Consider the following 26,584-nt stretch of genomic DNA (forward strand, 5'->3'; position numbering starts at 1 on the left):
AGTCCAGCAGTGCCAATGAATGTTTTTGAAACTCAAGCAGCTGTGCTGTGTCTGATCCATCACCACCATATCTGCATCACTATAATGCTAATCCACATCAGCTACTTTTGAAACAAACCCAATAAAATAAAGAAAACACAGTTTTCACACCTCGACTGTAAACACAAATGAAACTCTGAAAACTTGTGTTACTCAAAGTAATGGAGAGTCTGAAGAAACAGTTGGACAGGCATCAGAATTTATACATGCATGTGTGTTTGTGTGTGCCTGGAAATCTCACATGGGGAGTACCAGAAGCAGGATCAGAGCATGTCCAGGTGTTTTGCTTAAACCAACACTTCTTCGTGGCCTGCAGGGGACAGTGAATGATCCTTTCTGCAATGCATTCAGGCAGACATAAAATGTGTGTATGTCTCAGTTTTTAAAAAAGGAAAGAAACAAACCCCTCAGAAATGTGTGTAATAGTTTAAAGGAGCATTCAGTCATATTCTAAGACATTCACATTATGAATGTTATTAAACTGTCAGAATTGTTTTACTAAAAAAGCCCCGCTCTGGGTGACTGTCTGTGAGGTGTTTGGTGTGTTCTTTCTGTGTCCGCGTGGGTTTCCTCCGGGTGCTCCGGTTTCCTGCCACGGTCCAAAATCCCACGTTGGTAGGTGGACTGGTGACTCAAAAGTGTCCGTAGGTGTTGACTGGCGCCCCCTCCAGGGTGTGATCCCGCCTTGCGCCCAGTGATTCCGGATAGGTTCCTGACCCACCGCGACCCTGAACTGGATAAGCGCTTATAGACAAGGAATAAATGAATGAGTGTTTTAAACATGGCCATCTCTGAGTGGGGGGACACCCACTGTATTGAGTATATAGTAAAAATAATAAAAAGCTACAAATTTAGTGGGCTACCATCCATAAAAAGATGTCAGCAAAACATACCAAGATGTGACTCACAATTTAAATGTCAGAAGGTGAGAAGGAAAGGATTAGTTTGGAGTCAGTAACACTGTGGTAGGAGAGCCATGAGAGGATATTAAATAGTTAAGACAGTGAGTGTAAAGTGAATAGAGAAAAGGGCTAATTACCGAGCCTTGTGGATCTTCAGCTGTAAAATTCTACTTCTAGTGCGTTGAAAGACTCAGACCTCTTCCATGCAGACTGTGACTCCAAGTTTGGCGGGGATGAACAGGAGTATATTGTGTTTGAGTGTGTCAAATGATGGAATGAGGTCAAGATGGCTCAAGATTGATGTGTTGTCATGGTTCCCACCCCTGGTCATGGAGTACACCCTGTTCTGCATATTTTGCTGTTCTCCCTGATCTAACTCATCAGTTTATTCACTCAACAGACCATTAACAAGTGGGTGTGTTCCAGTAAGAAAATATAATAATATCCTGAACAGTGTGTACTTAAAGAACGAGACTCAAAACTTCTGATCTGAGGTTAAAAAGAGGCCCTGGCGTGAAGGACTAACGAAACTGCGTTCTGTTCAACTACATTATAATTACCTGCCAGTTTTAGTTTGATATCTGATACTGATTGATACTGGTTTGGCATTTGTATGAATGAGTGAATCACACAAGCCCAAGAGCAGTGTAACCTGCTTGAAATTCAGTTGAAGCATTATCTTGATCTGGATACAAACACTGACAGTTTGTACTCTCTCCTTTGCCAGGATCAGAATGAGAGAGGCTTGAGATTTGTCTGAAAGGTCAGACAGGTTGCCAAATGAGAGGCATTAGTCAGCCTTGGGCTCAGAGAATGAGAGAGCGAGTGAGAGAGACAGTGCTGAAACATTAAGAGAAGGCCTGTTCTCTGCTGCTGTAATTGGAATGCACTCATGACTTTTAGCTCTATCTCCAGCGCTATGGGTTAGTTTCCTGAAAAGGCCCCTGGGTCTGACTCTAAGCAGAGGGTAATTTTTCCATTTAACCTTTACTCTTTGTAACTTGACATGCACCGAGGCATACAGGCCACGTTCAATCAACAATTAAAGTTGTGTGCTGGAATTAATGGCGACTGCTAATTTATGCGAGTGCCCTTTCAAACATACAAAGTGAATCATATGTGAGAGAATGAACTGACAAGCAGAAGAACACAAGCCATAAACATTAGGTTTGTGTCTCAATCTTATTTTAGCACTTCATTCATTCATTATCTGTAAGCGCTTATCCAGTTCAGGGTCCCGGTGGGTCCAGATCCTACCTGGAATCATTGGGCGCAAGGCAGGAATACACCCTGGAGGGGGCAACACACACACACTCACACATTCACTCACACCTATGGACACTTTTGAGTCGCCAATCCACCTACCAACGTGTGTTTTTGGACTGTGGGAGGAAACCGAAGCACCTGGAGGAAACCCACGCAGACACGGGGAGAACACACCAAACTCCTCACAGACAGTCACCCGGAGCGGGATTTGAACCCACAACCTCCAGGCCCCTGGAGCTGTGTGACTGCAACACTACCTGCTGTTATTTTAGCACTTGTAATTATTTATTTTATTACATATAAATCTAAATAGGCTTCAATTTGTGTAGTGGAAGTGAATGTACTTCATTTCTGCTTAATATCTGCAAATTAATAAACTACATTTGATAAACACAGTACTGCCAATGGTAAGTAAATAGAAATACATAGTTGTGTTGATGTTAGACATTTTATTCATGTCTTAATTAATGCAGTCCCTGACCAAGCACAATGCTTTACATTCTAATACTTTACCTTTAGCTCAACAATAAAGGCATTTAGTGCTGAATAAGAAGAGATTGTTTCAGGCCGTTTGTTTTGCTAAGGAACATGCTCTCACGATCTGTGGCACCATACAGTAACGATATCACCACCTCATGCCTATATTCTAATTCCCCACAATCTCCAGAGTCCAGACTGGACGTCCCGTTTCCTAAGGGTCCTTAAACCAGATTAGGATTAGGACCCCATTCAGGGAGCTTCCCAAGCTGTAAGCAGAGCAGTGGCGGATGCTGTGCTTAGTTTGCTTATTCTATTGATCCTTTGGTAAGGCCTCTGTACACTGTACACCAGGGATACCACAATCCCCCATTCATATGGTCAACTCAAACTGGATTTGTGGCATCAAGCATAAGCTGGTAGTTTGGTCACGATTGGCCTATACCCAGAAGTCATCGGCTCATATAAAGCTGCTAATAAAGTTTTAGAAGAAAATAAACAGTTCATTTGTAAACCATCAAAACTTTACACTGTGAAAATTGTATGAAATTCATTTAAAAATATGCAGTTTGTTTTCACTTTTGGCAACTAATGTATAAAAGTCATATAAACACATTTCCAGTTCTGTTTTACACACACAGACACACACACAATGGTGTCTCACCATGAATCCATATTGGTGTCTCAATATGAATCCATACTGACAAGACTATAATAATTATGTTTACATCTTTGCTCAGCCCACTGACACTGACACTTCACCATCACCTAAAGAACATGGTGAAAGAGGTCTTCAGATTTTAAAGAAACACAGCTTTAAAATCTTTAGATTTGAGAAATTACACTGGACATATGGATTAATCAAGAGCTTCATTTCAAAAAGCTGTATATTTATAACAAGAAGAGACATGGACATCAGACTATTAAAGCTTTTGGTAAAAAAATATATTTTATATATAAAAATATATTTAGCAGCAGGTAGTGTCGCAGTCACACAGTCCCAGGGAACTGGAGGTCCCGCTCCGGGTGACTGTCTATGAGGAGTTTGGTGTGTTCTCCCTGTGTCCGTGTGGGTTTCCTCCGGGTGCTCCAGTTTCCTCCCACAGTCCAAAAACACACGTTGGTAGGTGGATTGGCGACTCAAAAGTGTCCGTAGATGTGAGTGAATGTGTGAGTGTGTGTTGCCCTGTGAAGGACTGGCGCCCCCTCCAGGGTGTATTCCTGCCTTGCACCCAATGATTCCAGGTAGGCTCTGGACCCACCGCGACCCTGAACTGGATAAGGGTTACAGAAAATGAATGAATGAATGTATTCTTTATAGAGGCATATAATGTGTTTGGAAACTAATTTACATCACTGAACAGATGCCCATTGAAATATCCCCTGATTCTATCTGTGGAAATCAGAACAAAACCAAAGCAGTCCATGCAAAGAGTTTATTCATGAATAGCTTGTTGTGATGTACAAAGGAAGCACTTTGCCAACATTGTGTTTAAAATTAATTGCTTCAAATGTGTGTCCATATAATAAACACTTCCCTTCTTTAAAATACTCTAAAAATAAGGATTTGAATTTAAATATCTGTCAAAGATCTTTTGGAAGATACAAATATGCATTATGAAATATAATGATTTGTTTAATATATAGTACCAAATGCAATAATATGCAAAACTTTAAGTCCCCAGTTTTTTTCCATGATACATTGCTTAACACATGCAGAGAGGGAACACACATCAAGTACAAAAACAGAACAATTTCTGTATGAAAATAGAAAAGAACGTTAAATGAAATATACTGTTTGCAACACTATATATATATATATATATATTCATGTTGCACAACTCTTACAAAGGCTATACACTGACAAGAATGACCACTTAACAGTTAACATTTCATGGGCGGGTAGGGGATGGATATGAGGCTTCCCCCCAGCTATCCTCACGAGTTAGGAGTAATATATAAATATAAAGTATCAATCATTTATGGACTGTGGCCTATGTCACTTTATCCCATATGACAATCAGTTTCCACAAGCAAGTAAGATTTTGATCATACTCGTGTTCTCACCTAGCTTTTGCTCATGTACGCATATATTTGCAGACATTAAACAGCATTTACAATGCAGCTAAACACACACACACACTTCCATACACACACAGTGCTCCATGTACGAGAGGACGACACTGGCAAAACGTCAAGTACACCCTATGCTGAATATACAAGACAGTATTATAAATGAGAAGCTCTAACATGACGCCTTGACAACTTTGGGGAGATACAGACAACACGACATAAAAGTAATCTTGTCAGTTCTGTGTCAAAAGGCACACCAACACCACCTGAAATCCTCATTCACTGCACAGACGCTGCAGGAAATTCCACATACTGACACTTCACATACACTGAATGATTGTAATCGAGCAAATAAAATTACACAATTAATTATCAACTTTTAAGAACAAAATATTTTCATTTTTACACTCAGAGGATTGTGTGATAATAAAAATAAATACACATTATTATTATTATTATTATCTTGTAATGAGATGTTTGTTTTTCTGCTGGCTAAACACAAGATCTGTATTGCATATAAGAGAAGACAAGTATTAAATCACTGGTTATGAATAATGTCAAACATATTTCTGAAATGACAATATGACGCTGAGGACTGTAAAGCTTTCATAAAGCAGTGTAAATATTAGGTATATGATGAAAGTGTAATGTATTCTGCATTTACATTTACAACACATTAAACGTGTGTGTGTTGTACCTTAGGAATCTTCAATGCAGTTGTAATGATCAAATAAGAAAGAGACAAAAGAAGTCTAAACGTTCAGTCGCGCTTAAAGGCTAAGCACCAGCTCTATAAAAGTGTCAAACACAAATACAGTGGAATGTGAGTTCCTAACTTGTGTTTATTGATCGTCAGAAAACATGTTATTTCTTAGTAATTCAAGGAATAAGGTTTAAAAGACCGTTGGTTTTGGCTGCAATAATTCAATGTACAGTGGGACATCTGTGCACAAATGGCCCAAATATCCCAAAATATCCAGAAAACGAACTACATTTCTCAACTTTAAACGGGCACTTTGGAAAGGACCGTCCGCTCACTCCGTTATCTGTAGCTCATTTCACTGGCGCTTTTCCAACAATATGGACATGTAAGGACACCAACGAAAGGTGTTCAAGAGCCTCTGTAACATGGAGGTAAACAGGGTAAGGACACTTACTTCGCCTGTTTTAGTTGGTGTTAGTTAACGTTAGCTTGACTCGCTAAACTCGGTGGCTCAGATTATACTCGGCTACGTAGCTGCATTACGGAGGTTTATAGTGTCGGATGAATTCGACTTCGACTTTGATCACATTTACAAGAATAACGGTACCTCTACATTTGAGTTTAGCTTATTGCTAGGCTATTGTCATGAATAATGTTGGTTATTTAGCTAGATACTGTCATTACAGTCAGTCATAACGGTGTTTTACAGCGGCGTTGTTCAGCTGTTGTCCACCAGTGACGTCACGGTTGCGTTCAAGAATTTCCGTAGCGAGCTCGGGTTTTTCCGTCAATTTAATAAAATTATCAGTTTTAAAGCAAATTAAGCTGCTATTTTCATTTTAATTCATACTTATATCTGTCAGTAACTAAAATAATGTGAAATATTCATGGAGGTCCATTAAGTGGTGCTTAGCCTTTAAGATTTAAATTGTGTTACATGGAAGACTTAGAAACACATAATTTTTTTAATACGTGTCTGCAACTCTGCTACATTGTAATGATTATCTATACAAACATAAGAATAACATTTCTTCCAATTCCACTTTAATATATATTTCACTATTCAATACTTCATACAAAAAATACTTTGATCTTTAAATTATAGCACAGTGTAATCTATCTGGTCCGGCCTCAAAATTAACACACAGAGCACAAGGCTAATACTGATTGCTTTATATATTTTAGGTGAATGTTTTTGGTATTGGCAACATTGCTGTCATGTTTCTATACATTATATCAACAGCACTGTTAAACTGATGAGAGTCTGACAATATGCAAACATTTGCTGGTGCAGAAAGAATTATTTACAACAATTTCACTTTTGTTTTTCTCTAATTAGACATGTCCATCTCAACCGCATGGATAAACAGAATCAGTCGAGTTAATGACATGAAAACAACAAACAACAAAATAAAAGATGGGACTGAGTGCTATATATACAAAGCAAAAAGTCCTGAAAAAAAACTGGATATGTAGATATTCCTGGATATGGCAGTCACAGTGATATGGAGTGATAGTTTGATTGCCGTGACAATCTCCAAGTTCACACCCTCTCAACTCGGCTGGGATCATAGGAGTCTGAGGAATAAAAGGACATTAGAATCAAATTACCAAATTGCTTCACTGTGGATACGTGCAGTAGTTACACGTACAAATTTAGATTGTCTGTGTTTGTGTGTTTTGGGGTGGGGAGGTTGAGGGAGAGAGTGAGATTAGTGAATAAACTGGACTATGCATCCCTCTGGTGGTAGGAAACACTTACTGCAGCAGGCTTTTCTAGTCAGTATTGTCAGCATTAATAGGATTCATGGTGCAGGCTGCAAATAATCACTGTGCCATTCACAGGCAAATGCTGTACTTTTACAGCATATAGTGCAGTGAACTGAATGTAGGATTAGAAACACATTTGAACTACACTCTTTTGATCACGTTGATCATTTTGTTGTAGCTACAGAAAACAATATATCATTTAAGAAAACAACTGAAAATCAATAAATACTTAGAGCTTATTACAATGTTCTAATATTCAAAAGGCCACAAATAATTAGCTTCACATTAACAAGCATTTTTATCATGAAGAATCGTGCCAGAACTCTGTAACGCCTCCAATGTAAGTGAAGGAAATTATAAAGCAGGTAACTAAAAGCAGCTATGAAGCTATCGTGCCAGTCTGTTTGTGCTTATTTATGCCAGTACAATACAACATTTATTCAAATATTAAATAACTTTAAAACATACCTGGCACTATAGAAACTACACATTTTCTCTTCAAATATTAATACAAATGTAACATTTTAGATGCTAAAGGAATCTTAAGTAACACATGGCTCTAAGCCTTTGCTATCTCTACTTGTATACTTATACTGTTAGGTAACGTCTGACTATAGATACATAAATATAGACTCCTGTACTGACCTGAGACAAACTGATCGTCATCAGCCTCTACAGCAGCCAAGGCAGTTTTCATGTTGAATGTGGCTGGCAGAGTAATCTCCCTCTTGGTCACTGTGCCACTGCGAGGCTGAGGGACTGGACGCGTCATGGGCTTTGGTTGCTGTTTTAAACTCTCCTGAACTACTTCTTCTTCTGGTTCCTCCATCTCCTCACTGCTTTGGCTGTCATCATCCACAGCCTCCTTTTTGCCAACAGCTGTTTCCCCGTTACCTGCTTCCATTTCACTCTCTACAACTTGCTCTTTTCCTTTTACTCCTAGTACTTCCTCCTCTTGAACCGATTTTCCCTCTCGTATTTCCTCTGCCTCTTCCATCTCTTTGGTGAAAGTGCTGATGCATGATTCTGGCTCACCCAGAAGAGTAATGTGCTCTGCAGACAATTCTTCACTCTGGAACATATAAGATGGGAGATCTGCACTTGACTTGTCCTGTGTGCCGTCGGACACTTCTTCAGTGAGCCAAGTCTTTTTCTCACCTCCACAAACGCTTAAAGCTAATTCCTCATCCTCTGTCACTGGTAGTGACAAACGCAAATTGCTGGGGGGAAACTCGGTCAGCTCTAATACAGAAGAAACGGTATGGCTCTCTGCACTGGGCTTATTCTCTCTAGGTGTATTATCTCCTTGAATGCCTGGATCATTCTTTTCCATCTTCAGTTCACTCGTATGCCCTAGTGTCACTCCCACATCCTCGTGCTGTCTATTAACTTGCTGTGTATCTTTATTTGGGCTTATCTCCCTGGTTTGCATAGCATATGTGTCATTCAAGCCTTCTGCATTTTCTTCACTCTGCTTACCGTCACTTTGATCGACAACCAAAGCTTCAGCTGGCACAGCAATGCCCAGAATCCTAGCTGCTCTCTCTTCAAGTGATTCATGCACAGGAATGCCCTGAGCACACTGAACCTGGTACAAGTTGCTGAGATCTTCTGTTGGTAGGCTGTTGGCTTTCTCTTGACTCAAAAGTGTCTCCAGATGTTCATCCGCTAATGTTTTCTCATTACTCCAGCTTCGATAGTCTGAATACCCATCATCATCGTCGTCATCGTCGTCATCAACATAGTGTGCTTTAAAAGTAAAATGTGGACTTCTGGGAATGTAGATATGAGATGACTTTTGTCTAGAGACAACTTTGCTCCTGATCTCTGCCTCTTTTTCAAGGTCCAGTTTAGCTGTGATGCAGGTTTGATGATTCAAACTCTGATCCTCAACGAATTCAGGACTATTTCTGCTTCTATCTCCACCACTATCTGATGATGTGATGTGTAAGGCCTCACATGTTTCTGAGTTGTCGGAGGGACTGGTGAGCATCGGAGACTCTGGGCTTAAACCTGTAGGCGATCCTGATGTCACTGTGTCTGGGATTGCAGTGTACACTGTCAGCCCGACATCTTTTAGTAAGGACTCCTTTGGCACTGGGATATCTGGCCTTTGTCCCCTCACGTCATCCTGCATTCTCGGCAAGACCTCATAGTTTCCAAAACTGGAGTCTTTGGGTATAGGTATCTCTTGTTTCTGCGCTGTGTCAGAATTCACTGTCCTTCCTTTTGGCCTGGAGAAAGCAGTCCTAACTGCCTTGCATTCTCGATCCGCTTCAGTTTTGCCCCTGCTTTCTAAACCTGACCTGATATTCAAGTTGTCTTTCTTCAAAAGTTTCTCAGGATTTTGTTCCACTTGTAACTGATCCCGTTTCAAGTTTTGCGATGCCATCCCAGAGTTCATAACCTCTGTGCAGGTGTTGGTCACCTCTAGAATGTTTTGTAAAGCCTCATCCATGTCCTCTATCGCCTGTTCAATGCTTGGTTGATGCTTGCTGTTATGATCTTGTAGTTCCTTGTTGAATGATTCAAGTTCTCCAATAGCATCCCACGGGCGCCTGTTCACAGGTTTCAAAAGAAACTGGCCAAAAACCTCTTGGCCGTCTGGTGCTTGGGCTTTGGGTGCACTCTTTCTCAGTGGAAGCTGGTGCTCAGGGGATGGTGCTGTCTGACCTATGAGGAGCTCAGTATAATTCTTTGCACTGGAGCCACTACCTGCCCTTGTTCGTGAAAATGCACTGTTGCTTGAAAGGTTCAGGTTCTTTTGTCCTTTCACGGGATACCCAAAACTAGCATCACACTTAGTGTCAACTCCACTTTTTGTGGCGGTGTCCGATGGAGGAGGGTCATATGTGGTCTGGATGTGAAGGCTTGATGAATGAACACCTCTGGAAACCTCAGGAGAACCTGTCTGAGTCTCTTGGTTCTTGTATTGCTCCCCTGGCCATGACCCTGCATAGCACAATTCTTTGTCTGAGTTTGCTTGAAGGGACCAAACATCTACAATCTCTTTCTTAATTGGAGCTCTTTTAGAGTTCTTAATTGCTAAGGCGCTGCTGGACTCTATTTGAAGTTCATTGCTGATGGAGTTCACGGAGTGGTCTTTGCTATAAAGCTGAGCCACAGTGTTTTCTTTGGGTGCTACAACTGGGCTTGGCACTTTTTCATTATTGTTTGGATCAGCAGCTTCCCTGCTTGCCGGCGTATTTATTGGAACAGAAACAAGGCAGAACATGGTCTCTTTCAGTTTCTTTTTGTTCTTCTTATTCTCAGCTGCAGTTTGTGCCTCAAATTTTTTTACCTGGGTTACTGTTTCACAGCTTTGCTGTGATGATGCTGTTTGAAAAGTGTCTGAATAATGCGATGGGTACCTGTTGCAATTTTCATCAGATATTAATTTTGAGTCCTTTGAAACATCCTTTTGCGCGGCTGCTTCATTAACACAATCACTGATATTGCTTTTACTTGTTTCTGTGCTGCTGTATATTTTCTCTGAGGGCAGAAAGGCACTGTCATCAGGGGGGGTTTCATTTAAGGAGATGATGGGAATCTCTTTTCTGATATTCCTGATTTTGTCAGCATCTGTCAATGAATTCCCATCTATCCCCCCTCCTGAGATATGCCTTACACGTGGATCATCAAAAGGTATGTACTGAACATTACCCATCCGTTCCTCACTGTGTGCTGGGTAGGCCTGTCTTCTACATGGCATACTCCTTCTCCCATCTCTGTGATGATCTGGCCAAGACATGCCAGTCTGTCTCATAAACCATTCCTGGACTTCTGCCATGGCTGGTCCCTGCATATAAAGGTCACCCCTGTACTGGTAGTTCCCCATGGAATTTGCATAATTCCTATGCCCTCCTCTAATTGCAGGCTGTCTCCTGTAGGAAGGTGGAGGGATGTAACCTGGAGGCTCCATGCCAGACCCTCCAGGTTCCTGTGCAAAATATTCCTGTCTGGTAAAAGGAAGTGGAGTCCGGTCTCTGGCATGGGACATAAATTCTCCAGAGAGCATTTCTGAACTTCCACGCATTTGCTGGTGAACCTCATAAGATGGTGGTCTAAGAGGTCGGCTAAAACGCGGCTTTGAATTGGTTGCAGACTGCACACTTGATCTGCCATTATCAGGCCATCGCTCCCTGCTTTCCCCTTCACTAAGATTGCGTCCATGCGACTCCTGTAACTGATGCCCATTTATTCGGTAGCTCCCATATGGATCTTGACCAGAAGACGTGCTTAAAAACTGTACACTCTCCGAAGGCATGACTATTCTGGGCAGTGACTGAGATTTGGCTTTGGTCCTGGGTGGAACAGCACCCTCTGCTGTTCGAGGTCGCTGCTGCTCCTTAGCCCATCTCTCACTTTCGTTCTCAGATGTTTGTCGTCCCATTCCCACAACTGGACGCCACTCTTCTGTTCCCAGGCTTTGGTACTTCCTCTCTGCAGCAACTCTCCACTGGTACAGGGCCAGTTCACGTTCTCTGGCACGTGCACTGTCTGCCCTGCGCTGCCTCTGACGGCGATGCTCCTCTGTGCTTAAGGCTGAGTCTGGCCTGCGTTGCATGCCCTCTGCCTTAACAGGAACGCATGATTCCTTTCCATGTGGTTCCTTAAAGTCAGCGTAGTCCAAAAGAACATTAAAATCCTGACCCCGTCTCCGCCAGTAGGACACATCTTGCCTGGGCTGAGAATACATTCCTCTGTGGCTCTCGTGGAATCTGCATTAAGAATACAAAAAAAAAAGTTTTTGCAAGAGCAACTACATGACATCAAGTAGACTTCAAAGCCATATAATATAGATTTATCATAGACACAGGGAAATAAAATGATGCTGCTGAATGTGGCCTTGGAGAAGGTCAAACCTGTAAGCCCTCTTTTGCTTTGAGGAAAGAGCAAACATTGACTCCTCTAGCTTAAAGCAAACATTTAAGACCAGCACTGACAGGCCTCTTTAACTACTGTATAATGACTGCAGAGGGTTTCTGATCTGCATTTTTAGCAGTCCCAACAGTAATTCAGAAGAGAATCATAAAATGTCTGTTAGCTCTATGCATGTACTTCAATACAGATGAGCCTTGAAAATTACAAATGACATAAAATCTGAAAACGGAGTAAGTTCACAGAATAATTCATTTAAAAGCATTTTATTATTGATATATTTCTGATATTAATAATACATTAAAAAAGTGTGGAAGCAGAGAGACTAATTTTTCTTAGTAATTCCCTGAAATGTATTCATATTCAAGTGCTCACAAAAAAAAATCACATAAATACAGCACTACGTCGACTTCACCTATGAAACTGCTGTACTATAATTAGTACTATAACAATGTTCACACTTCAATTGATTATGTATTATTAATTTCAAGGTTACATAAGACATAAGGAGTGGAACTTGGATCTGAAAATAGACTCAGGAGATTTGAAGTTTACCAGTCGGTTTGCCTCTAGCACGGAGCATGCAAAGCAGGGGTTTCTTAGGGCTGTCCAGCTACAAAGCTGTTTACAATACAGCTGTCCCAGGTGGCAGGAAATGAATCAAACAGCAGATTGCCTTTTCTAGATAATATGGCTAATGGGCGTATCTAGGAGTGGGCGAGAAGGACTGAAAAACAGAGGCAAGAGCTAGCAACACGGAAAACAAGAAATTGAGTTGTGGAAAGTGCCCGATGAACACAAAGGACTGAAAACAAACTGAGGGCTAAGGGTATAAAGTTGGTTACATGTTTAAAGAAGACATTGCGCAATGGCAAAAAAAAAATAGAAAAAGAATGGGAGCTGTTAGAATCTTGTCCTACAGCTGTGGAAAAGTCCTTGACAGCTCCCACCTTTTACATAACACTCCAGTACTCCACACCCCCCAGTCAGCTTAAACCTGAGCCGCTCTGCAAGATCAACAAAAAAAAAGAGGAAAAAAATGCGGGGAAAACAACACTATAAAAAGAGAAGTCTGGTTATATGTAGGTGTCGGCAAGAGAGGGTTTAGCCACTAAAACACTTCCACTCACCCACTGTCTGTGGTCATGCTGTCTCCTGGTGACTGTCCATCTCCTAGGTTACCGTTGTCCTCTTCCCCTGTCCTCTGCTTCCTGTCTCTGGTCTCCGTGTCACTGGGGCCGCCCCTAGACGACATCTGCCTGACTCCTCCACCACCGTAAACACAGTCAGTCTTGTAGCCATTGACGGCACCATGTCCCGTTCTCTTCTCGCCGATTTCACAGCGGCTGCTGCTGCGCGTTGCTGGCCGCTGTTCGTACGTGGTGTGTTGGGATGAGGGCGAGTGTGAAGGGGGGACGTTGTTGTTGCTGCTGACTTTGTATCCATGAGAGATGAGGAGATCTTCAACGCTGTACATGGCTGAGCGGGAGAGGGTTGTGCTGTCCTAAGTGCGTGGAATATCGTCAGAGTTCTATATAGATCCCAGCTGAGGCGAGCCTAGGAACAGCTGCATGAGAGGGGCCATCACTGTGAAAAGAGAGTGAAAAAAAAAAACAGGATGGGGAAGAGAGAGTGAAAGAGACAGAGTGTGAGAGTGGGGCAGAGGGAGAGAAAGAGAGAGAACGGTGCCATTAATATGATTATCCTTCCAAATCCTTTTCATGTGAAGGCTGCCCCCCCTACCCCAAAGGGGAGACAGTCAAACCAAAAAGGCCCTATCTACAAGAAGAGAGGGAATTCTCAATGGCTCTTTGCCTGCCTGTCTGTCCAATTCCCTGCTCCTCTCCTCCCCACTTACCCTCCACCCCTCTTTCAGCACACCAATGAGACTCAACTCCAGAGACTGAAGTAGAAGGCAATGTTCACAATGTTCACCAACCCAATATACAGAGGCTTGTGATAATGACAGTGGATTGTGATAATGAAAATGCATATTTTAAATTCTTCTATTTAAAAAAAAAACATTGTAGCCAATACTAAAACATCTGTTATCTGTAGAGTTGTCTGTTGTCAGATGGCATGAAACAATTCAAATAACAAAAGATGACAACAGTGAACTCTAGAAGTTACTGGTCTTTATTTTTTCAACAGGCATATACTCACTGGGCTTTTTGATGTACATTTAGCATGGCCTTCTCTGTCTAAATTGTCTGAAATTGAAAAGATGACAAATTACACAGGGGCACCAGTGCAATGAACTATGACAGCCTTGCAAATTACAACAGCTTTCTGTCTGACAAGCCACACCAAGACAGTCTGAGGACACCTCTCTCTCTCTCTCTCTCTCTCTCTCTCTCTCTCTCTCTCTCTCTCTCTCTCTCTCCCACTCTCTAATCCTACAGCAACACCTGAACAGAAATCATTCTCTTTGTCTTCTGGGAGTAAAGTTTAAAAAAGTCTTAACCTTAACCAGTCCACAGGTTATAATTTTTAACTGCGTTTTGACCAGTCATCCCAATTATGGCCTGACACCTTGTAAATCAAAACATGATTGGTTGATTCCTCTCTGAATTCCTTTTTTTTAAAAAAACATAATCCTACACAGGAAAAGATGTAAATTATCCTAAACTAATCCTTACACATACAGCTTCACATAGGGCCCACCACACACACAGTTCCTACCTGCAGCCACCAAAATTCCTGTTGAATCCTACACCTCAACACTAAGGTTGCTGTGGCCGTTTATGATCTGAACAGGAACCAGCTATCCTTACAGTTACTCATTGAGCCCAGCCCACGAGTACTCAAACCAGCCACTGTATCACTAGCTCTTCACAGGGGTGATCAGGCAGGCACCTCTTCTCATTGGTGTTTCAATCAATTAAGTGCACAACACCTCCAAAAGGCTCAACAGTGAAGTCTGGCATCCCACACCCACTTAATCTAAATCTGACTTTCTGTTCAGCTTCTGAAGACCTCACAATGAGAGAGCTTCCTTGGCTGTTATCTACACAGAAGTCATGAAGGGTAATGACAAGTGATGAACCCCATTTTCTCTTGGTTGTTTAATTACGTTATTTAACAATTAAATAACATCACAATGATTTCCCTGATAACAATGACAATTACTACAATATCCAAGAGTTTCTAATAAACACGTATGTGGAACAAATCAGTTGAATTGTCCGTTTTTTTATTGTAACTGTAAACAATAGAACAGGCCTTCCCTTCAGCTAACGCTAATCTAAACTGAAGCCACAGGAGGTAGATCTGCAGGAGCAGGGTTAGAAATGCCTGGTTTAATCTGTAAGTAAGAACTTCAGCTACACCTTAGGAGACAGTGCACTGAAAGATGATACCTATTTAATCTACTGCTGTAGCATAAATCCTTCATGAAAGAACCTCTATGTCCTTAATTCCACCTGAGTGCATCTGCTCATTCATACACAGATGTGGCTGAGTGGGTCTGTGAGTGTGAAACACAAGTCTCTGTGATCACAGTGAACACTAATGCGATTAACTCTCTTTCACAACCTTAAACCTGTTGGTCTTGGAGGATTGACTCTTGACTTTGGTTGGGTGTCACTACCTCCTGTTAAACTTGCCGTTTGTTTTTAAAAGTAGGCTCTATAAAGTGGTGTTTTAAGCTAATCAAAAATGCACAGAAAATTAATGTAATGTAACATCTCTCTTGTACTGTCACTCTGGCACACAGTCAGCATTCAGTCAAGGGTTGGAGTTGCAGTCATAACACTGGACAAATCCCATTTAGGACACAATGTGTGTCCTAACCTTTGTACAATCCAATAATTAATTTCAGCTATGTTAGGGTGCACTTACTAAACACAGGTGTATACAGGTGTTTGTATAATTTCCTTTCCAAAAGCTTTAGCAATGAATGGAACGCACTGGAGGTGCAAGTGGGCCTGAGGTCATTGTCTAGAAGGGTATAAAATCCCTTGGCTGTAGGGCAGCAAGACTGTCCTCTGGAGTAACAAAACCTCATTCAATACTTCTGGGATGAGTTGTAATGGCACTTGTATTTCAGAACCAATCCACCATCGGCACCCGATCACATTTATATTTATATAGTTGAATGCAATCAAATTTTCACCTAGCTAAGCCTTCCTACACAAGTAGAAAGTATTACTGCAGTAAAGACAGGCAAACTATTTATTAATACACTTCATTTCAGAAGAAATCCTGGATGAGTAAGTGCCCACCACTTTAGCCATATATCATATTCTCCCTAGGTCCTTCAGCCCTGTTAAGAAATATGAATGGCAGTAATTTGTGGAGAGTTCACAAGTGGATGACTTTCAGAATTTCCTGCCTGGGTAGTTTATACAGATTCAAAAGCATTAGGGTCTGATACCTGAGAATAGTGCCTCCCACTGCAGCAACTAACACAGAAAAAGGTCAAATGAGGGGCCTTTAAAACAATATTGATCGCTTTCTAGTGGTTCCTTCATGCACACACACACACACACACACACACACACACACACACACACACACACAGGTCAAAAGAGGTCTCTGATAGATGAGACAACAAAAGTAAGAAAGAAGAAACTGCAGTAGAAACAGGTGTTGTCAAAAGCATCAATCATCATGAGACACATTTTCACCCAAATTTCCATATCTACCACAGCTCCCACACAAGCACACAAAACTCAACATGTATTTTTAGCCAAATGACAGCACTATTTACATTCCAACAGAAACCCTTACACAGTAGTTTTAACATTCATACCGTTTGTTTTTGCAAAAAGTAAGCAGCAGCCTCTGCACTCATACAGTGAACCAGGTCTCTTGTGCTGTTGCTGAATGATACTGAAAATGCTTGTCGCTTTTAAAAACATGACTGCCATTTTCATGATGGAAAATTGTTTCTTAGTGTGTTTCTGAGAAGTGTGGATCTGTTAGTTTTGGATGAAAACACTTTCTTATTAATGGCCTGCTTTTATTGCTAACATATGCGGAGGGCTAAAAATAAACAAAATCACATGCAGACTGGTGATGTCATGGGACTCCGCTGTGCAAAACCTTGTGCATGAATAAATTTCATAGAAGCAGACTCACATGTAGTTAGACCCAGTTCACAGTAAGCTGCATACTCCTAAGTCAGAACTGCAGATTGTGGAGATTCCGCAAAAAAATATGACAAAACATTAAAAAGCAATCCCCCAGACTCTAAAAACTAGAAAGCCTCGATACAAAATTACAAAAAAAAAATAATAACACTGATAAATAGTGCCTTGTCAAATATATTTCTTTTTAAAATCCCTTATTACAGTTAAACAGATTAGAATTAAACCTCCCAGCTGTAATGAGGCTAAGATATTGGCTCCATTCCTCCATAGACAATGAGGTACGGCTGTGGCGCAAATCCTTGGACTCATTCATAAATAAATCACACATTTTTAGATCTGTGCATTTGGAGGGCATCTGGCCCGCCTTCCCATCAGGCCACAGAGCACCCAGCACTGCTGCCCTGACAGTTTGGTGTCAGATTCTTATTCATAGCCTTAGTGAGATTTGTGGAGTATGCTTGTGAGGTTCAGAGGAGGCAGAGGTTGAGAGAAAGTGCAGGACAAACAAATTCAACACATGGAGTCTAAACCTGTGGGGTCATTTCTGAGGTTGTCAAAGCTGACATTAACAATCATTGAGAGAAACACAAAACTACTCATATTTTGAGCACTTGTGTCTCATCAGAAGCCTAGTTTTTGACTTCTTGGGACTGAACCATAACTCCTGTAACTATGTTTACAGATAAAATTGATTGGCTAAAATAATACAAAAATATGTTGACTTCTCAGTTCATGCTGAATAACACCCACTGACTCTCCAAAATGTAGTTTCTCTTCTGCTTTTTAGTAGCAACAGGAATTTGACTGCATTTAGCCACTGAAACCTGAGTGAGGTCTGGTACCAATTTTGGATCATAAATTCGTTCAAATGGTATATTTTGAATTTAATTTAAGCTTATCCCTTTTCACACTATGAAATAAACAGTGAATAACAATAAAATATGTTGTTTTTCAGAATTCTATTTGAGCCACGCCTAACGACCGTTTAACGACTTTGTGTTGGACAGAGACTCTAAGTGGCACATGCACGGATTCACTTTGTACCAAAGTCTCTTCATTGTTTACTTTGTGACATTAAAGCTGCTGACCTCCTCTTCCTGAGGATGTGCATGAACTGAGGAAAGTAGAATGTGAGTGTCAGTGGCGAAGGGTGGAAGATGTGACTGACTAGTGCTGTGTCCTCAGAGGAGAAAGCCAGAAACAGGAAATCTGCTCAAGTGGCCTGAATGTTATTCTCAAGATCTATCACTGAAGAAAAACTTCTTTCACTCCATTCCAGACTCTAAAGCAAAGTGGCCACACTTTTTTTTGGGTGGCGATGGTAAATTTGAACAGAGCTGCTGGGAATTCCATTATTCATTAGAATAGAAATTAACCTAAGTTCTTTTCATTGTAAATAACAAACGTGCTTTTTTTTATATACATTTTATGCATATGACCTGATCGATCCCTTCTGACCTTGAAAGACCTTCTAATGTCTAGATCAAAAGCCTAAAATACCAGTACAAAGATCAACAGTCTGTGTTGTACTTTTTTCAAACTGTGATTCTACTGTATCCCACAACTCCTAGTGTATTAGAGATAACTAAATAAATCACATACATTGCTGACGTGGCTACTAAGAGTTTCTGAAGGCTGAGTCAAGGTGAGTCAGTGGTTGAATCCACCTTTAGAACCAAATGCTACACATTCACAAAAGGATATTAACTCATCTATTAACCCAATGATTTCCAAAGTAGTGGGGAGCTATTGCAGCGGGGCGCGGCAAGGCAAATGTGTAACGCAGGTTTGAGCACTGCTTGCAAAAGATGGACAAGTTTGTGAGAGCTAAACCTGGAGCAGATGATGGGTTTTCTCAAGCCACAAGTTCCAAAGGGAAAAAAGAAAATATGATGAGCCCTATCTCAAAGCAAGCTCATACCAGTCACTGAAGGGATGTGGGGATTAAATATGTCATTTTTGAAGAGCAAATGTGCAGGTTTTAGGCTTTGTCTCTCAGGAAGCTGTTTTATAATATATTTTTTGTGCAGGGAAAACAACAATTAGCAGCAAATATGTTTAACAGTGACTTGTTTTTCTACAGTTTTGTATGAATGTATAAATAAATTCCAGTGGAGCTTGAAGGTAAAAGATGTGCACATGTGGGTGTGAACTACAAAATCGGAACACAGCAGAAATAGTTTGGGAACCACTGTATTAATCTTCTCATGAAGATTCACACCTCAAGGTGCTTACGCCAGCCATATTGTCCCAGACTTTCTTAACACATGAAGCACCACTAATCTAACCCTTCTGGGCAGAGCTGAAGCCACCTCCTCCCCTTGTTTTGTTCGGACAGTGTCCATGGATACTAATGTTATACTTTCTTCAACGGCAGGTTTTTACAGAATTTTGTACACATAAGGTGACACCTCCAGTCCTAAAGAAATGCTTTCACTCTCAAGTAATTCAATTGGCACAGTTATCAAAGGACTGTGAAGGCAGGAAATAATACTTTTTTTTTTTTTTTTTTTACAATGGGATACCACATTACAAATCACAGTGCCAGACTTCTGCTTCACAGACACACATGCTCACCATCCTAGCTTCTCACACTTAATTCTTTGGTGTATTTTCAGCAATTTTAATGTCTAGCCAGAACAAAAGTGGTACTTGATGGATTCCCACATGGCTTTAATTAGAGTGTATCCAGAAAATGGGGTAAACTCTATTTTAAATTCTTGTATTTTATGTCAACAACTACACTACACTAATTTTTGAAAACACTTGTCAAATTATTGCTGTTTATGATATTTTGTTTAGTAAAAACATAAACTGCATAAAACAAAATATTACAAAAAGAGAAGTATGCATCATTTAAATAGGTTCAATTCTATATTTTATTATTAGAGTTAATGTCATCACACTTTTGAAATACGTAGCATCTTTCTATGTCATTACAGAATCATACAGCTACATCATTCTGAACTAATCTCAAATGTCTTTATTTATAAAAGCTTCCTATATACACTCATCATCAACCATTACTTATTACATCATGGCGGTGTGTTACTGTGTTTTGCGCTGGTATGAGTGGATAAGGCACAGCAGTCCTGGAGCTTTTAACAACTGTGTCCTCTCATTGTCCATTCAAACATATTTGAATATGAAATATATTTAATATATATTAATAATATTAAAGGCTTCTTTCATTTCTAACATAATACTATGGTTTATTGTACATCTGATGTTTTATAACCAAACCACCTCCACAAGCCATTCCACTTTTTTGAAGCAAATCCCTCCTCAGAGCCACTTTCCACCATATTTCACGAGGGCTAAGTGACTTTTGTAAAGAACGTATGCCGTATTCTGGGTAACTGCATGATATGGTTATTTAAACAAGTCTGAATATCATTAATATTGATCACAATATTGATCTTTATCATTTTATGGCACAGCCCTAATTTGTATGACTGAAATCATTGAATCCAAACCATTGAATGGTAGTGTATTTCTAAAGCTAACGCCAACAGGCATGTTCATTACTTAAGAATGTATCTGTATCTATGGCAGTAACTGCTAAAATATGGTTGATGATATAGTAGTAATATTTCTATGTTAAAAAATACACCAACACTTGACTGTACTAAAGGAAGCACAAGCAAAATCTGATCAAACAAAAAAACATACGATAACAGTTACAGAGAAGGAAAAGTCAGAAAAAGAGAAGGCGTTTGGCAGAGATGTGGGATGCAGACCCAGCAGGTCGATATGTCATGATGTAGGCAGCGCTGGTGCCTATAAAATTCAAAGCACTGAGTTTGATCTACAGCTGAGGCTGTTTCTCAGCCTGATCCTCAGTGTGGAGCCACTTTTGACTTGCTCAGCATGTCTGTACATAATTAGCGTCCATCAAGGGGCTATGACTTCCGAGAGACGACACTGACAAAGTTTATCAGTTCAGGGAGCTCAGATCAAAGAATCAGTGCACACAAGCACTATGATAATTACCATTTTAACTTGCCAAGAAATGCAATCCCCAATTAGGAGGAAGGAGAGACGGAGACATTAAACAAACACCTCTGGCAAAATAGCTGATTTGTTCTCATTTCCGTTATCTCAAAATTTTGAGGGCTTCTTTGGTTTAGAGAAATATAAAGCAGAAAATGTTGAATTTGATGGACATCATACAACATACAGACCTCTGTTTTATTGCCTCCTTTATCCAAAGGGCAGATCATGGCCACAGGTTTCTATTTTCAATAAGAGAAGGGAAAAGCTCGGCGCAATCACAATAGCAGATCCTTATCGATACATACTCCTCCCTAGAGTAAAATCACATCATGGTAATTTATCAGATCAAGAGAAATTACACAGAAGAAAGAGCCTCACAATCCATATCTCTTTCACAAGGCTATAGGGTTCATAATATATGCCTCCATCAAATCATGAGGAAACAATCACAAGCATTCAGCTTTCATCACTTTTAATTACAACTAATCCAGTTTCTACTAATGTACATATGGTTGTATTTTACAGCCACACTATCACAACCAGACGGCATCTGAAACTTGTTCTTTATTGCAGAAAGTAGGAATTGAGTAAGGCACCAGTTCTTTAAAGGTTTTCTGTCATTGTAGCAAATGTGCTCCAGAATTCAGCTGGGGAGGCATTCAAATGCTAAGAATTTTCCTCAGATGGAATGCTGCACCAAAGGAAACCTACAGCTGAAATAAGGAAAATATTGTTCTGCCACTGTAATGGACCCTTTGGAATAACACATTACCAAGCTGCTTAAAATCAATAGTGTTCTCTTTAGTTCACTATCAGCGCTCTTTCTCAACACTCTTTCTCCTTAAAGCTTTAACAGGTTTCTTGTTGTTCATCAATTAAACTGAACACTTTCAGCCTGTGGTCCAATTTGTACCTAAAATGCATATAATGTTTTACTATTCAATGTTTTTACTGTGTTTAATGTGAAACACTGCTAAATATACTGCTTTTACTAATTACAGTTTAAATGTTCAGTGTAATTTCAGTAAAGACTTTGGTCATACTTTATGAAAAGCAGATGTGTGCAGCTTGTATAGTGTGCAATGATTAACCTAAATACAAAAGTAGCTCTACATTTGTTATTACACTTATGTCAGGTTTTCCTTGGGCAGCATTATCACACTGTGTTACATCTTGCTATCCCTCCACATTACATAATCATAATAACTTATTTATCAAGTTGTAGATAGCCTGGATCCAGACGGCACTGGCGTCTCCCTGGAGTTCTGGTGAACTAGTGGGAAAGAACTTTAAAAACAATGAGTCATGGAATAACTTCCAGTGGCTCTGTGGTGTTTGACCAGCCCTTTCCTCTGGAGCTGGAGCCAAAGTCACACTCTCGACTAAGAGAGCACTCTACTCTCACACCCTGCACTCTTCTGGTAGCAGTGACAAGAATGACCGAAGTGTGCTTAGGTCATATGAGCCAACAGACCCTGAAAGCCAATTACTCACTCCTTTGCGCACACACACACACACACCAGCAGAAACACTCCCCCTGCCTCTAACCGCTTCACTCTGCTCTTCCCTTCTCTGGAAGTCAGTGTCTCTTACACAATATAGCCACTATCTGGCTTGAATTTCGTGACTGGCTAAACTTAGGGGTGAGAAGTGGTGGTCTAATAGCACGACCTCTTAAGACTGGACCTTTAAGGGACTGGCAAAATGGAAACTGTGCCCTTCTGACTCCAATGACTGGACAAGCCTTATTGTCCCAGAGTCAGTATTACACTGGGATAAGCTCTGAGATTTTCAAGAATCCTATCAAGTACTAAGACAGCTCATTTACAACACAGCTTCTTAATCTGGGACTCAGAGATGGTAAAGTCCTGTAAGCCTGAGCAAGGGGTTCATGGCAAAATTAGCCTTCTTGTTATAGAAATACAATAATGAATATAATGTTCATTAATATAACATAACACTAACTTCTTGAACACAATGCTATACCTCAATAACTCTAAACAGAGGCTGATCGAACATTTCATCTAAAGTCAGGGACATTAATACGGAACCTCCATTGTTCTAAACTAGCCTCTAGATTTTTGGAAATGCTTCCCATTATATTTTGGAATATTGCTGTTCCACAGACCAATATTTTATAACTCTCCACGAAGGCTGACTGCATACTTTTGGACATAATTCATATCTTCCCTGCATTGAATTGTAATTATTTTCCAATATATATAATTGTTATCTAGACTGTTATCTGTTGTGTTAATCAAGTGTAAATCCACTCAGGGGCTCTTGGAGTTAAAAGATATTATAATTAACTGATCAATTAAATTCTTTAATCATTTTTTTTTTATCTCACTTCTATTTTCTTTGGTTTACTCCAAGGATGTCAACAGTATAGATAAGGCCTTGTGCTCAGCAGTAAAGTAAGATTATACATCTGCTCTAGATTAGCATCCTTCGCAGGATGAGCATGTATATAGTGCTGAATTGTTTTAAGGGGTTTCTCAGCCAAGAACTACTCAATAACCACTGATGTAAACTCAGACACAGATCTGAGACCACCCTCTCAACTGGAGATGCTTGGTGAATAAGGTCCTTGTTGCATTCATACAATGACACAGTTTTAACAGAATGAGATAATGACGCTTAGCAGACGTTTGGACAGTGAGAGCTGGACAAAGAGTACAAACATGACGATCAATCAGACTGAAGAATGCATGCCTTTCATCAGCAGTGAAGGAAGCATAACTGCAGATCCATTGATCTTTTCTAAAGAAAAAAATATGCTTAATACTGTAGGACATCAGGTGAAAGCACATTGATCTTGGTGATGTTTACAGGTGCAATGTTTATTATCTATCCGCTAACAGGAAACAGACTCCTCAATCCTATAAGATAAGTGATTTGCTATCTGTGACTAAAGAAACCTTCCTCCTTTGTCCTTTGACTCATGCAGACACCGCTGTCATTTCCAAGGTCAGGCTAACGTTACGGTTCTGCTCACAGATGAAAGACTCATCTTCACTGAGGAGGGAGTGTTCAGGAAGTAAACTGTCATTCAAGTTTTTAAAAAGTGAGCTGAATAAATTCTGGTTAGCTACAGCAATTTTCACACTCAGTTTTTCCGTGCTTAAGTAATACTCTTGACCTCAACTTGACATCTCCATGTTTCCTTAATGGTAGAAACTGTATCTTTTGTTTTCCCTCACTATTTCCCCTATCAGTCTCCTTCTGTCTGTATACTCCAAGACTCAATGCAAGGAAAGTCATTCATTTGCAGTTGGAGAATTGCACAGAACTTAAAAATTCCAGCAACATTAAATCTGTGATACATGGTGTTACAAGAGAAGGAAATAACTGCCTATTTACCATTGTTTACCTCAACCGAAATAAAAAAAACTGTTTTGTTCGATTCTGCATAAAGTGTTGCACGCTTACATAGCTGCCTCTGTAAGCGACTGGGAGCAAGGCAGCTCACAACACAACTGAGACACACCCATTTTCTCAAGCATCAGGCAGTGTATCAGGGTTCCTTTCTGTAAGGGATCTTTTAAATGCATTAGACTTCAGATGTCTGGTTCTTACTGCCTGTACAAAAACCTAAATATCTTCCCTAAAAAGCATCACTTAATTATGTGCAACTGTGGGTTGAGATTCCTTGGACATGATTTTATTTAATATTATGGAGTTTCAAAGGTTTGTGAAAGTGTATATTCTATTTCCAACAGAAAAAAAAATCGATCAAGCTGGTCTCTTTGTATAGACCCAGGAAGAAAAAGCGATGTTCAGTTGAAACTCCCTCCATTCACACCTCAGTATCACAGTCACAGCAGAGCCCCGGGGGCTGGGCTCACACTTCACCGCTCAGGAGCAACTAAAAGCGGCTGAGCGACTGGCAGCGTCCCGCCATTTTCACACCGAGAGAACAGGCTGCTCTGACTGGCAGCACACACCTTCAGCCTTTGAAGTCGTTCAGTTACCAGCAGGTGTGAACAAACCACCAACACAAATGGGCTCAGGACAGTCATCTAAAGTGACTAAAAACACAAACAACTGTGGCAGGGCGAAGACGTTACTCTTCACGGCTGTGTGTGCTTAAATTGGGCGCCTCTGGTCAACACAGGCTATGCTGAATGTCCAAGAGCTCATCCCCTACAAGGGCAAATAACTAGTATTTATTTAAAGGCACAGTAATTGTTTGATGAATGCTGCGTTTTGGAGAGAAACAAATTAATATATGCCCCTAAACTAAGTTAAAATTGAAATTGGCTTCAAATGTGCAGAAATAACAACATATTTAAGTTTGCTGCATATCGAAGATTTTTTTTAAACTCGTGTTATCTTTGAAAACCAACAAAACGTTTAACGCTACCTGAGGCGTCCACTCTGCGTCTACCTGAGGCGCCCGCGGTTAACTCTGGTTACTAACGGTCACCGAGACTCGCTCAGAGGGATTGTTGCCCAGTTCTGTGCAGTTCACTCCCGTCCCAAACACGGTCTGTAACGTAACCGCTTTCCAAACAACCCGTTTCCAGTCTAGCTACTTTTACAAAACAACATTATCCCTCTTTTTACGCTGGTAAAATAATTAATTCGGAAACTCCATTAACTGTAAACGAGTGTTCCTAAGGTTAGACCCTGTCCTAACTGAGCTCTGAGAGCCACACAGCTAACAGGCTAGCTCCAGTCTCACATAACAGCCTCTCCTCTGTGAAACACACAGAAAATAACACACTACTGCTCTCCTTCAAGAAAAGTTGATCCTTAACCGCAGCTCTGGTGAATACATCCTCCCGAGGCTTCGTCCTCTAGAACGAGTCCGTTAGCTAACCGAGGCTAAGCGTGGCAGAGGTGCAGCAGTGTGTGTGACCGGTGATGTGTCCCCCCTCTGCTCCGTTATTTTAGACTTTACACATGCGGGACACAGCACAGTCCTCTACAGCCCTCTTCAGTGCAGTTTAGTCTGTCCTCAAAAGCGATAAAAAAAAAGCACACAGCCCCGAGAACCGGACGTGTTCTCTGGACAGATGAATTTGAGTTGAGCTGGACACGTACCTGAGCTTCGCTGATCTCCGAAGAGCCGCAGTTTAACTCTCAGAGCGGATCTGTGTCCTCTCACTGGAGCAGGAGGAGGAGAATGAACTGAGAGAGAGAGGAGAGAGAGAGAGAGAGAGAGAGAGAGAGAGAGAGAGAGAGAGAGAGAGAGAGAGAGAGAGAGAGAGAGAGAGAGAGGCTTAGGGCAGGATGGGAATGGTTTCTCCCAAAGACAAGATAAATTGTCTGAAGCCTAAGCATTACACAATAATAATAATATAAAACTACTACTAATAATATTGTTATATCAGTGTAATACTTAAGAACAACCATGGTATATACACACAATTTAAATA

The 26,584-nt window shown here is 40.6% G+C and overlaps 1 protein-coding gene across 2 annotated transcripts; it reads right to left on the bottom strand.

Annotated features, from left to right (window-relative positions):
* Positions 1–3,790: 3,790 nt before the first annotated feature.
* jcada (junctional cadherin 5 associated a) lies at positions 3,791–26,311 on the bottom strand. Of its 2 annotated transcripts, none has more exons than XM_066666487.1 (4): positions 26,250–26,311; positions 13,242–13,698; positions 7,876–11,951; positions 3,791–7,038 (listed from the first exon to the last, which is right to left on the bottom strand). In XM_066666487.1, the coding sequence occupies exons 2-4, from the start codon at positions 13,586–13,588 to the stop codon at positions 7,004–7,006; spliced, it is 4,458 nt and encodes a 1,485-aa protein (XP_066522584.1). In that variant the 5' UTR covers positions 13,589–13,698; positions 26,250–26,311; the 3' UTR covers positions 3,791–7,003. The 2 variants fall into 2 exon arrangements, with proteins under 2 accessions (XP_066522584.1, XP_066522585.1); XM_066666488.1 differs by lacking the exon at positions 26,250–26,311 and adding an exon at positions 25,567–25,679.
* Between the last annotated feature and the right edge of the window lie 273 nt (positions 26,312–26,584).

Source organism: Hoplias malabaricus, chromosome 3, assembly GCF_029633855.1.
Source record: "Hoplias malabaricus isolate fHopMal1 chromosome 3, fHopMal1.hap1, whole genome shotgun sequence".
Taxonomy (NCBI): Eukaryota; Metazoa; Chordata; class Actinopteri; order Characiformes; family Erythrinidae; genus Hoplias; species Hoplias malabaricus.